General features: G+C 42.8%; 1 protein-coding gene across 4 annotated transcripts in view; it reads left to right on the forward strand.

Moving 5' to 3' along the window:
- The window catches only part of RAB3GAP1 (RAB3 GTPase activating protein catalytic subunit 1), a 2,239,542-nt gene that overhangs the window by 1,836,142 nt on the left and 389,349 nt on the right, over positions 1–14,051 (forward strand). For all 4 annotated transcript variants that reach the window (XM_044074944.1, XM_044074945.1, XM_044074942.1 and 1 more), the window contains one exon: positions 4,002–4,229. In XM_044074944.1, coding sequence (XP_043930879.1) covers positions 4,002–4,229 — 228 coding nt within the window. The remainder of the gene's footprint in view (positions 1–4,001; positions 4,230–14,051) is intronic.

Below are 14,051 nucleotides of genomic sequence, written 5' to 3' on the forward strand. Positions count from 1 at the left end.
TGGCAACATTTGGCTTCCCCTGCTCTACAGCCTGAGTAGGGAGGAACCTTGGCTGCTCCCTTAGAAGGTAAACCTGTTAATCCAGTATAGGGCAACTGTCACACACCCCAACCTGAGCAAACTCAGGTTGACAGCCTGGATGATTTAATGCCCCCCACCCGAGGACTATCTTTTGATAAGGACATCCTGGCCATTTTGAAAGAGGCCAGAAAACCAAGTACTAGAAAATCATACATATCAAAATTATAACAATTTACAGTCTAGTGCTACTCCAAAGGTCAGCTACCACTCTTAACAAAACTTCCTGTAGTGCTAACCTATTTAACTTGGGCCTTTCTCATTCTTGGATCAAAATCCATGCATTGACTATCTCTGCTTCCCTAGCCATCCCCCTCTTTTTTCTAATGCCCTTTTGAAACAATTTCTGAAAGGCATTATCTGCCTTAGGTCTCCAAGGAGTGTGCCCCCACCCTTCCTCCCCAGATCTCAACTTTGTTTTGTAGAAATTTACCCTGCCTCCTACAGCTGCTTTTGACATCAGATTTCTTTCCTGGGCTGGCAGACTGCCTTTCTGATGGCTATAACCTCAGCTAGGAGGGTCTCGGCATTGCAAGCCGTAATGTGTACAGAGCTCGTCTTGATTTTCCAGGATGTCACTCTCAGAACAAACCCCTCTTTCATGCAGAAGTCTCTTTGAACCACTGTATATACCTCCCTAATCCTCAAAACAGAGGAGAGCATATTCTTTATTTTCTGGATGTTCATAAGCAGCTCATGCATTACCTGGACAATACCAAGAACATAAGGAAAACAGACCGGCTTTTGCTAGCAACAAAATTGGGAAACCAGTAAGCAAACTATTTCCATGTGGATCTTTGTACTGATTCCTACTATAGGCACTGTGGTAAACATGCCCCCTGTTCAAGTCATACATTCCACTGGGGCCACAACAGATACTACTGCCTTTCATAGGGTAAGGAGGTTCCCACCAAAGAAATCATGGAAGCTGCCGCCTAGTCATCTCTCTACACATTTACCAAGCATTACAGTCTAGCTATCATTTCTAGGAGCAGAAACAGATTTGCCTTTGCTATCTTATAGGGCTTTCTGGCTTCCACACAACCTTTTTCCAACCACCCACTCCTTTGCTTTAGGAATTTCCCCATGCTGTTGTTACTGCAGCAGTGAAACATGATGAACATAGTACAGTTGTGTCAACTTAACATTAAATGTAGATGTTTGAGTGTCTTCACTGTTGCAGTATTCTTTTCTAAACACCTTCCCCTCTGTCTCACCCAGTGGGTAGGCTCCCGTTTTCCCTAATTTTCAGAATCCACTCCCTACTAGTTTAGGATGCTGAATCCCCCCTGTTCAGTGGCCTGTTGGAATCAGATTTGAGTGCCTTGTACTCCTGGCCTTGAGCTCAGAGTGTGGGGCTCCAGTTCAGGACATGGAAGAAAAACCTGAAAACATGGCACAGGCCAATGACCCCTATACTCAGACATCCTGACATCAGGGAGAGGGCATCTGCTGGGCCTGGAGTAGGGGACAAAAGTCTCTGGTATTCAGGCTTTCCAAGGGCTTTCACAGCAAGACAATTCCATGATGATGCTACTGCAACAGTGAAGACACTCGCATATCTACAGTTAAGGTAAGTAGTTACAACTGTACATTTCCTGACTTGACATTAACTAACTTTACGTCTAAATATAGCATCTAGAGTAATAGTTATCTCACTGATGGTAGTATCAGCTGATTTGTACTGAGAAAATATAGTCTCAAAGTAGTTCTTGAACAATTAGCAACAAATCAGATTCCTTAGGAGAACATGAAGGTGTAGAATGAATACCAGAGTGAAGAAAATGATGAACCTCTTTGTAGAAGGTTTTTTGTTGTGAAACTAGCTTCCAAAGAAGCAAAAAACTTTAATCTTTACTACCTGATTACTTTTTACACTGATTCCTATTTAATTTAAATTGACAGAGTAAAACATCTCTGCTGTTCTTATAATACTGAGTTCAGTTCAAACTCATCCATAATCATTACTTTTCAAAATAATCTGACAACCAGGGAAATTAGGCTTGTTTAGCACTGAAGGACATAGAGAGAACTACTCTGGCTAAGAAGCTATGAAAAGAGGCAGCAAAATATCCAAGTGCTTCCTCAGTAATTAGAAGTTTATCAAAAATTTGCCATGTAATACACTGTTTGCCTCATGTGATTAGATACAACTTTATCTTGTAGCACTTGTATGATGGTTGCTTATAGCAGTCCGATAATATCTCTGTAGCCTCAGTGTTACAAGGTTCCTTGAAGGAGGTATAGATATTAAAGATAAGAAAAATGTGGGATATATTAGAAGTATAATAGGGTGACACCCGGATTCAGCATACACAGAAGTGACAAGGGAGTACAACATATATGCCGAATGCTTTAATATAGTTTGATTGGGTCTGTCCAACATTAGCCCTAACATGCTTTTCGTTAAACTAAATATTCCACTTTCCATTCTCCCCATCTAAACAACTGTGCAATAAAATCTGATAATAGAATTGCACCAGTTCTGTTAGGTTTCCTAATTTCTTCCTTATATTTTCTGTTCTCCACTGTCTGCTATGTATCTTAATGTCTGGATTCTTCTTTTGTTAATTCTTCTGCATAAGATCCACCCTTTCTGACCATTTAAGGGTTCCCAGTGTAAACTTGTCATTACCAGATTCTCTTCTGTCCTTACTACAGTGATACCATGTACTTTGGTTTTCCATATTTTTTGCACCTTAATGCAAAATTTTCAGGACCCTCATTTTGTTGACTTTTATTCCAGAACCCCCAATACTTTGTCATTCTGCTTCTTGTGTTGCGCAGTTATAAACTCCTATCCTAACTCCACTGCATCTGTACCAGGTATGCTTAAGACTGTTCCTACTTATATTCTGCATTATGCCTAATTTATCCCCCATATTTTCCTGTTTTGCCCCATAATGAATTCCTGCAAGAATTCTGTCTTACTCCATTCTCTTCTGCATTTCTTATACTACTTTCCTTGTGCTCATTTTCCCCATTCAGTTTATTTCTTTCCCAAGTAAGTTTAAATGCTTACAGACTGCTCCAGAGAGTTTGCTGAGCCATACTGTAGCTGCACAGCTTCTGCAGCCTAAAATACCACTCCTCATACCATTGCCTCCATAGACTGCACTCCTTTCTGGTTCCCTTTGTCATTGGTCTTGTGAAGACCATGACAGTACATGGTTTAGGAAGAATATTGACAGCCTTACTAACCTATCAACAAGCTGTCACACTTGGTTCTTTCACAGTTCATTATCCTACCAAATTCCTATTAAATTTACTTGTCTTTTTTGCTTCATCAAAGCTTGTTTGAAGAATTAGGGAGATTCTGGGGAATCTCTCTTTGAAATTTAATACAGCAAGAAGTGTGTTTAGAACACATGGCATAAATGAAGTGAACATCTTAAGGGTTGCTTGTGGAAGTGGACTTAATAACAACATTGCCCAAGAAGTAACAGTGATTGTATTTCAGAGGAGTTTTAGCGCCCTCTGAACATGCTGTTGTTTTCCAGATTGCTTCTGCTTTAACACCTGTCAGCCATCAGAATGCTGTCTGGTAGAACGCAAGAAATGATTTCAGCTGCTTTATTTTAACAAAGTTTGTTGAGTTGAATTAACTCAGTTATTACCAGCAAGAGCGTACCATTGACCTTTAGCAGCAATTAAGAAAGGTATTCAGATTCAACCATTTCAGTGGCACAGAAGCTTCATTTAGCAGATGTTAGGTGACATCATGTAATCTTACTCCCTCTAATTTTATACATCACTTTGTACTGATGCATGCCGCAAAATGAAACAGAATTATTTCTTGGTGTGCTAGACAAATTATATATGAATTAAAAATGGGGTATTAAGGTCTGTATTTCAGGCACTGAAGATGCAGCTGTACAGATTTTTCTTCACCTCTATTATTATGAAAATTGTTACTATTTTAGGCAGCTAACCCTGGTTGTTCACTGGAGGACTTCGTCAGGTGGTACTCTCCTAGAGATTATGTTGAAGAGGAGGTGGTTGATGAGACAGGCAACACTGTAATTAAAGGAGATCTGAGTCCTCGGATGAAGATTCCTGGTAATATGTGGGTTGAGGCCTGGGAAAATGCAAAGGCAGTTCCTGCTCGGCGACAAAGAAGATTGTTTGATGACACAAGGGAAGCAGAAAAGGTAAGAAATTATGAAATACATTAAAATGGAGAACTCATTCAATAATAGAGAACACAACTTTTTTCTTACCACTAAACTGAAAGTGTAAACAATATTGTTTCAAGTTATAAAATTTGACAACAAATTATCTTAAGTAAATTTAGCTGTTAAGATCATCTTGAAAATATTCAGAATACTTTACTTGCTATGTTTTCAGTCATATTGTATTTTTTCTACAAGATTTGTCTCACATGTAGAGGTCCAGTTTTATTGTCTTAAATATAATCTTTTACAGACAGAATTTGCACCTTGATGAAGGGAGTGATTCATGATTTTTTCATGCAGTGTAGTCTGTTAACTGTCACTTAGTTTTGATTATTGTGTACATATTTCTCCACTCATTAGAATCAAAACCAGTACTGCTAACCTAGAGCTGAAACCTCAAGATTCAAGAGAATGGACTGCACTACTACTTCATTGCAAATTAAGGGAGAGATGAATAGATCACTACTGAGCTTATAAGTTTCTCTTGAGACATATAGCCTTCTCAGGGATTTTATTTATTTTATTTATTTGCTTTTGTTAACCAGGAAAGTCCACTGGGCAGGTATGAGCCCATTTTCAGTGGAGGCCCGGGGAGAAAAGCTCCAAAAACAATGTTAATAACAGCATTTAACAATATACAAGAGTAATAACAGCATTTAACAATATACAAGAATAACAGTATAAGAGTCAGAAGTAACACAGTAACATAGACAATGTATGGCTATATTTTATGGAAGACTTGGATGCTTGGCAAGGTATTCAGTAGAACAGACAGATTATGATAATCTGCACATACACAGTTGTTTACACATCATGTGAGGCAGGATGAGCCACACGGTGCTGTAATTAAGGGTGCTGTCTTCCAGCCCTCCATTACATACCTGCTTTATCCCCTTCCCTGTCAGATTGCAAGCAGTTTTCAGAGGAATATGTTAAATGTACTGCCCCCCCCCCCCACAATCTGGGACACTGTTCCTCCCATCAAAAAAGGTGGGAACCTGCCCCAGTCATCCAGTTTAGTTGTTGATGAAGAGAACTAAAGCCTGGGGTATTCCATCCATCTTTACTTTCTGCTCAGGTATGACATGAATGAAGAGGAGTCTCTTTCCTTGGGCTGTCCTTTAGTTGAAGTTTCATTTGTAGAAACATTAAATTTGATGAAATAACATTTTAAATGAAGGTGGAATGTTTTTGACTCTCAGAAAAGACATTTATAATTGCTGCAGAATGAAGAACCTAAACCATCAGGAAACACACTGTTTTTTTCAGGCATGTAAAAATGCATTTGATAATGCTTCCCTTGATTGAGATTCACAGCTAGCAGCCCTGAGAAAGCCATACTGGTTTAACAACGTAGAGAAAAAAAAGCACCTATGTATGAACCCTGTTACAGCTTCAGTGGTCACTTCTTTATATGCCACCAAAGGAAGTAAAGTGGCACCTTCAAACAACACTATGCTGAATGACAAAGCTGAATCTTGAATAGGTTGCTGAATAAATGCCTTTACTTCCTACAACCTGAGCATTGTTGTTGTTGTTTGTCTTTCGGCTTTTCCTGGTAAGGGGTCGCCACAGCGGAACTCCGGTCCGCTAATGATTGTCAGTAGATTTTTATGAAACGACGAGGTGCCAGCTCAACCTTCAACGAAGGCACGCCCATTTACGCACGCATGTCTTTCGAACCCTACCCAACCGCGGGGAGGATATGCAAACTCCACACAGAAGGCACTCCCAAGCCCAGCCGAGAATCGAACGGGAGAACCTCTTGCTGTGAGGTAACAATGCTACCGCTGTACCACCACGGCATAAGGTATAAATTGCCAAAACCATTTGTTGTAACATCAGGGTTATATTTTGAGACAGGTTGAAGATCAGGCAGATGCAGTTCTAAAATAGATTGCTAAAACATTTTTTCCGGACTACTCAAACATAAAGTGCAGTCCCTTAGAGGACGCTGTGCTCAGTGCTGCTCATCTGCTGTCAAAATGACAGTGGAGTTTGTAAAATGGAATCACACTATTGCCAGGACTATAGAGATATGACAGCACACACACACAACCCTTTTAAAGGTCACAGTATTTTACATTGACAAAGCAGTATGCCAGTAAGGCAGGAAGGTGAACAGACAGATGTACACACACTTACAGGCACAAAGGCATATGTGCCCACACCCATTCTCTCATGGTAGACCTACTGCCTGTCAGCCTGAAACTCAAACTATTCCAGCTTCAGGCACATATAGGGGAGAATGTTGCACAGGTTACATCTGAAGACCTCAGTAGTCACGGCCAGGACTGATTCATAAAACTTTCAGCCCCTGTTGCCAGTACAGTGGAAGAGGAGTCATAAGCATAATATGTTAATGAATGGATCAGGTAAACCTTTCAGTCACCATTGCCAATACAGAGAAGTATGCATCATTAGCATAATTTATATTTGAAGTATTGAATATTGTAACAGAAATAGAAGAACTGGAAGTGGGATCTTTAGAAAATAGTATGAGAAAATTGAAGGTGGAGTGTGATTTAAGGGAAGGCAGAAATTGATTAATTTAGGTAATTTTGGATTGATAATTATACAAAAGAGTACAGGTAATGTATAATGTTTGCAACTGGTAATATGTTAATATGGTTTGTTTTCCTTTATATAAATATATGTTTGCCTGTGTTTTAAGTGATGATTCAATAAAGGTGTTAAAAAGAGATATGGGAAAAAGAAACAAAAGAAGGACAGGCAGGGAAGATTTATAGTGGTGAAAGGTTGTTGGGAGGGTGTAAGAATTACATTGGCTGCACAGCTTTATTCCATCAAAAGCAGTGAGCCAAGATATAAAGAATATTATGGAAGAAGTGATGGCCTTTCATCAAGGATGTATGGTACTCGCTGAACACTGGAACACTGTAGGTAGTAAAGATGTCTCTGGAGGGATAATGTATTATAGAATACCAACTGATACCTATTTAAGAAAAGTATATGCATGTATTTAGGATTATTGATGTAATGAAAATAAGCCAGAATGACATGAAATATACACATTTTCAGTGAACTACAGTTATTGAGCAAGATTAGATATATGTTGGATATTGAAAGAGTATGGGTAGTATGGTCCGAAACATGAAAACACATATGATGATAATTCACAGCAGCTTCCGAATAAAACTTGTAATCCACAAAATAAAGCAGCTTTTCAGGCAAAACAATATAGCCCTGAGCAGGGCAGGCTTAGAAAATTGTTAAAAAAACCCACGGATGGCTCAGCACACTTCAGTTCACTTTATTACACAGAAACACAACACCTTAACGCTCTACCAGGCATTTTCGTTTTAAAAATCAGATCTGAGGAAGCTTGCCCTGCTCAGGGCTTTATTGTTGTGCTTGAAAAGCTGCTTCATTTTGTGGATTACATCTGATGATAATGTCAGACTACGCACCTATACATATTGTTTTCTAAGTAAGTCAAAGCATATTGTGATAAATATTGGCATTTCCAGTATTTCTTTTAAAAAGGAAGCCATTTAATGATTGAATAGCTCAAACTATCTGAACTGTTATTAGATTTGAACTAAATAGTAAAGAACTGGGGTAATTGTAAAATAAAGGTTAACAATGTGTTCACAATGAAAGCAAATGAGATATAGAACAGTAGTCACCCAAAGGTATCTAGTAGTAAAGGATTTATAGAAGGATAAAAGTGGCACACAGTTGAAGAGCAACTGAAAGAAGATAGTATGTCTCCGAAAGAGTATTTAGAAAATATGAATGTAATAGCTCCGATGTTGTCTTTTCCATCCATCTCAACCAGTGAGTTGTCAAATCCGATTAGATCCAGTGCTGGCAAATCAGACAATGGCACCAAAGCTCAAATTCCTTTCCCATAATCCCCTGTACAACCCAATCTTCTTAAATCTCTTTCATCACATTTCAAGATGGATGAGATTTCTGGAGCTTCACTTCAGATAAGTGTTTCTAGAGATTTACCATGTTTTTTATATACATTGGCGTTCAGGTCTCATTCTACTCTCCCTAATTTCTTCTGTTGGAAGACTAAGCTTTTTGTAGGAAGGATGTGTGTTCATTTTTTATTGGCTCTGAGTCATTTTCTTGGGTGTATGTATTTGTTTATGGTGCATAGGTCTTGGGGGTTTGTTTCCCCCTTTTTTCAGTGTTGTTGGTATCTTTTTTACTGTTTTTTATTATTTTTGTGAAGACTTACGCTTTAAAAAAAAAATGTTAAGTTGTCTATCCTGCCAATACTAAAGCTCGAGAGCTAATAGTCTCCCCATATCCCACAATGCTAGGCGGTAACTCCTCAGATCTCATTAGGTGCTTTGCTCTGCAGGTTAGTTAAATTTCTAAAGTTCTAGCAACTTAGACCCCCTTTAAGTTAGTTTTTTTTTTATAGTAATCAGTTAGTTACTTAGTCTGTTACCACTCCCTTACAAATTTATTCCCTTTTTCCAAAAATTTTTCCAAGGGTTATTTCTTCCCACCCTCCTAGTAGTTGGAGTGAGTGTGTTTTTTCTGTCAGGATCTTTGTTAAATTTAGTTAGTTTAACTTAATTTTTAGTGTAATCAGTGTGTTTGTGTGAGTGATTGCACTAGTGTTGTCTCTTTAGATATGTCTCAAGAATCGAAGGTCTCAGGCTTTAAGACGTGTGACTCGTGCTGTCAGAAGATGTCTCTGACAGACGGTCACACTTCTTGTGTGTATTGCCTGGGACCTTGGACTCTTGTGCTGTCTGTCACGGTTTCAGCCCTAGAGTCCTGCAAGAACATAAAACAAATTAATCTTAAGGGGCTTATTGAAGCCCGAGGGTCCCCGACTCGGTCTCTGTCGGGAAACCTTCTAAGCCTCCAGGCAGTCGGCTCCAGTGTCCGAGCCGTCCTCTGGAGGTTCAAAGACCGTTCATACGGTTCAAACATCCCGGCTGGAGCCGAGACAGACAGTCAAGTCGGTTCCGATACCCTTGTCGGAACCGATTTCTAGAAAGAGATCCAGGTCTCCTTCTATCGGCTCCGTTCATTCGGCTCCAGCGTCACCGCTCTTGTCTGAACGGAGCCATAGGTCACACTCCTCTAGGTCCTCCAGACTTTCGGACCATGATTTGCAGAGGGTGGGGAGCAGACTTCTTAAGTCCGAGGCACTGGCCCAGATGTTACACAGCCTGACTCAACAGTCGATGGCTACTCCTGTTCCATTGGAAATTCCTCCTCCGACTCTCTTGAGTTCGGAGCCAGTGCTGCTCGGAACCGAGACTGTGGGAGCGTCGGAACCGATACCTTTCCTTTCGCCGCCTGCTCCAATTTCCTCCTTGGAGGGATCTCAGCCGACCTCGTCGGCTCCGAGGGAGTGGCATCGGACCCTTGTCCGACCCGCCTCCCTCTCGGTGCCTCGGAGTTCGGCTCCGACATCGGCTCGGAGCCATCCTTGTCGGTGCCGGGGAGGTTTTGGCTCTTCGGAGCGGAGACCTCTGGCCCTGCCTGACAGGGGTTCCTTTGAGGTCATGCGGAGCGTTTTAGAACCTGGTTCTACTCCACAGTCGGCTCCATCAGCCCCTCCCTCAACAGTGCCTGCGGTGATTTCTTCTCACCCCCTTGTTTCGGACCGTAGAGAATCTGCGCCTCAAGTATCCCCAGTGGGAATTTCCTCCTCTTCCGAGGCCTCTCCTGACCTTGCAGGAGATCCCCCTAGGAAGAGACAGTGCAAGAGGAAGCACATTGACTCCCCTGAGTCTGTCACCTCTGACACTGATTTGGAGGATTCTGAGGGTTCCCCCTCTGAAGATGTCTCCTTTCCAGACATACTAGAAATCTTGAAACAGAGGGGGAATTGGCCAGCCCTTAACCCTTCAGAGGAATCAGTGTACCTTGAGGCGTTTGGTTCTCGACCTTCCACCTCCTGGGTGTCCCCTCCCTTTGACCCCCTCATGGAAGTGGTGGCGAGGAAGGCTTGGGCGGCTCCTGACTCAGTGGAACCCACCCCTAGGAGGCCAGCCAAATTTATCACTGCCCCCAAAGACAAGGAGTTTTTGTCCAAAGGTGTCTCTGTGGATGCCATGGTGGTGGCTGCAGCCACCAAGAAGGAATTAGCGGATCCTTCGGTACCTGTTCATCCTCCTAATAAGGAATCTGGGACCATGGACAGGTACGGTAAGCAGATGTTCTCATCAGCGACCTTTTCTATGCATTCGCTGAATTACCTGTGTCATTTCACTCATCTCCAAAGGGACTTGCTCAAGGATATTAGTGAAGTATTGAAGGACCCATCAGCTGTGGGGTTTCAAAATAGGATGAACTCCCAGCTGGCTACCCTTAACTCAGTAGTTAACTCCTCCATGCGCCTGATTTTGTACGTGGCTGATGGAGCGAGCAGGGTCGCAGGTACACGGGTGGCCTTACGCCGCCATGCCTGGATGTGGCTATGTAGCTTTGCGGACCCTTTCAAGGCGTCCTTCACTAACTCCCCTTTTGCTGGATCATCTCTCTTTGGTCCACAAGTGAAGGATACTCTGACAAAGTACGAGGTAGAAGGTAAGACTCTTTCTGCCGTCAGAGTCCATTTTTCTACCCCTTCTAGACCCTACCCCAAGGGTCAGAAGGGGGGGAAGATGTGGTTCCGCAAACAACCGCAGGGTGTGTTACCGGATGCACAGAGTCGTTTCCCCTCTAGAGGCAGAGGGGGGAACAATAATAATAGACGCCGTCCTAGAGGCAGAGTGGGCTCAAGAATCAGGGTAGTCGAAATCTTCTCTGACAAACCCTTTCAGCACCCCTGCCCGACTGCCCACCTTGGAGGCAGTCGGGGAAGATTATCTCTGTACCCAAAAGCCTGGCTTTCCCTTACTCAAGACAAGTGGGTACAGTCTATCATATCCGAAGGCTACAGAATTCCATTCATTCACATCCCAAAACAATCCATAAACTCCCTTCCAGACATTCCACCCAGTCAAAGGGAGCAAGCAGCACTAGAAATTTCAAAGCTGCTAGCAAAAAGAGCCATTCAACCAGTTCCAGCAGACCAACAAGGATCCGGAATCTACTCCAAATTCTTTTTGGTTCCAAAGAAGACAGGGGACTGGAGACCCATTTTGGATCTCACCAACTTGAACAAGTTTGTCAAGAAAACAAAATTTCGAATGGTCACGCTGCAATCCATCCTGCCCTTTCTGGGTCAGGGCAACTGGATGTGCTCCATAGATCTCCAGGAGGCGTACTATCACATCAAGATGAACAGACGATCCAGGAGATTTCTCCGCTTCAGGCTAGGAGCCAGTCATTTTCAGTTCAGGGCCCTGCCCTTTGGTCTCACTACAGCCCCCCCGAGTGTTCACCAAATGCATGGCAGTGGTCGCCGCTCATTTGAGGGGCCAGGGATTCCAGGTGTTTCCGTACTTAGACGACTGGCTCCTGACTGCCACCACCAGGCATCTACTTCTCTTAGCCAGAGATTACACTTTACGAACCTGTCAGACTCTAGGCATCTCTGTAAATTACGAAAAGTCTGTCTTGTCAGTCTGTTACCTTTATAGGCGCAAGATTAGACACAGTCAGTCTGTCAGCCAGACTCACGGAACAAAGAGTAGCAGACATTCACAAGCAGGTTTTTCTTCTATTACGACACAACAGGGTCAAGGTCAGAGTAGTGTTGAAAGTCCTAGGGATTATGGCTATTCCTCTCCTCCCCTTAGCCCGCTTCCACATGAGGATTCTCCAATGGATGCTTTTCACTCAGTGGTCTTTTCAACTTCTGCCAATGTCCCACATTATCAGCATAACTCAGTCATGCAGGAATCATCTTTCCTGGTGGGTCACATCTCCCCAACTTCTTCTAGGGAGACCTTTCGTTCCCCCGCCCCCGGCTGCAACACTGACAACGGATGCCTCCCTGATCGGGTGGGGGGGGCATTACCAGGGCAGGACAGTCCAGGATCGAGTGCCACTTGCACATAAATGTTCTAGAGATGAGAGCAGTGCTTTTAGCGTTGCAAGCTCTTCAGGACTCTCTTCCCAAGGGAACTATAGCAATTCAGACGGACAGTATGTTCGTAGTGTGGTACATCAACAAGCAAGGCGGGACCAAATCAGAAGCACTCAGACTGTGGCAATGGGCGATCTCTTCTCAGCGCTTCCTGATAGCAACGCACATTCCCGGCAAGTCCAATGTGATAGCAGACAGATTGAGCAGAGCAATTCTCATGCCTCACGAGTGGTCTCTGAAGAAATCAGTGTTGGAAGAAGTTTTTCAACTTGGGGCCAACCTTGCTGCGATCTTTTTGCCACTCCCCAAAACAGCAAGTGTCCCAATTTCTTCACCCTCTTTCCCCTACCAGGTCATCCCATCAGAGACGCCTAGTTCACAATTGGCCTCCGGGACTCCTGTATGCCTTTCCCCTTCCCACTGATACCTCAGTTGATTCGAAAGCCATCGCTCTGAAGGCCTCAATGATCCTCATTGCCCCTTATTGGCCTCGACAGGTTTGGTTTCCTTTCTTCACCTTTTGGTGCAACCATGGCATCTGGACCCAGTTCCAGATCTCTTGACCCATCAATCGGGTCAGCTGCACCAATCCCTTTCTTCTCTGAACCTCACAGCGTGGTTCCTCCAATTCCAACCTTAGCCAGGCTTCCTTAATATCTCACTCAGAGATATTTTGATAGCTTCTCATAAGTCTTCTACCCGGAAGATTTATAGCAGCAAATGGAAACGTTTCTCCTTGTGGGCAGTGTCCAGGGAAATAGATCCTTTTACTGCACCTATTCAGTCCATTCTGGATTTCCTAGCTGAGCTTTTCCAAGCAAGCTCTTCTCCTTCTACTATCAGGGTTCAATTGGCTATATCTAATTTTCATGTGGGGGTGTCAGAGTCTACTATTATGTCTCACAAACTCTGTGAAGCCTTTTTGAAAGGAGATTTTCTTCTTAAGCCCCCTATCAAGGATCCACCTCCTCCTTGGGATCTGAACTTGGTTCTAGCATCATTGATTCTACCCACCTTTGAACCTGCGGCTTCATGTTCTATGAAGTTGTTGTCTTGGAAAACGCTTTTTCTAATAGCCATCACTTCAGCTAGAAGGGTATCGGAACTCCATGCTCTATGCTGTCGTCCCCCGTATTTACTTTTTCACAAAGATAGAGTATCCTTGCGTACCAATCCATCCTTTTTGCCTAAAGTGTCCTCTCAAGCAAATCTGAATCAAACTATTGATCTCCCATTTTTTTTCCCCAACTATGGCAACAGGTCAGAATAGAGACTGCACTGTTTAGATGTTCATTGCCAACTTAGGTATTATTTAGACAGGACTAAACAGTTTAGAAAATCACACCAACTGTTTATTTCATATGCGGAAGGCAAGATGGGCCTTCCAGTCACTAAAGTGTCACTTTCTAGATGGCTTACTTCTACGATTACCTTTATTTATGAGATCAGGCACCAACAATTGCCCTCGAAGCCTAGAGCTCATTCTACTAGGGCCTTAGCCACATCCATAGCCTTTCAGGATAGGCTTCCTATTGATTCTATTTGATCAGCAGCCACCTGGGCTTCCCCTCATACCTTCATTGTTCATTACAAGTTGGACATAGCCTCCAGAGACCGTGCCAAATTTGGTTCCACTGTTCTCCAGAGTCTGTTCCGATAGGCCACCCGGGACAAGGTGCTAGGGACGCGGTCCTATCCAGCAAGAATGAAGGCGAGACAACTTAACATTAAGAAGTTATGTACCTACCATAATGTTCCATGTTAGTTGTCTTCTCCCACCCTCCTTCCCCCTAGCCTGGACAGACCTAGAGGAGATTGTC

The sequence above is a fragment of the Protopterus annectens genome, chromosome 6.part0 (assembly GCF_019279795.1).
Source record: "Protopterus annectens isolate FY-2018-M chromosome 6.part0, PAN1.0, whole genome shotgun sequence".
In the NCBI taxonomy this organism is placed as follows: domain Eukaryota; kingdom Metazoa; phylum Chordata; order Ceratodontiformes; family Protopteridae; genus Protopterus; species Protopterus annectens.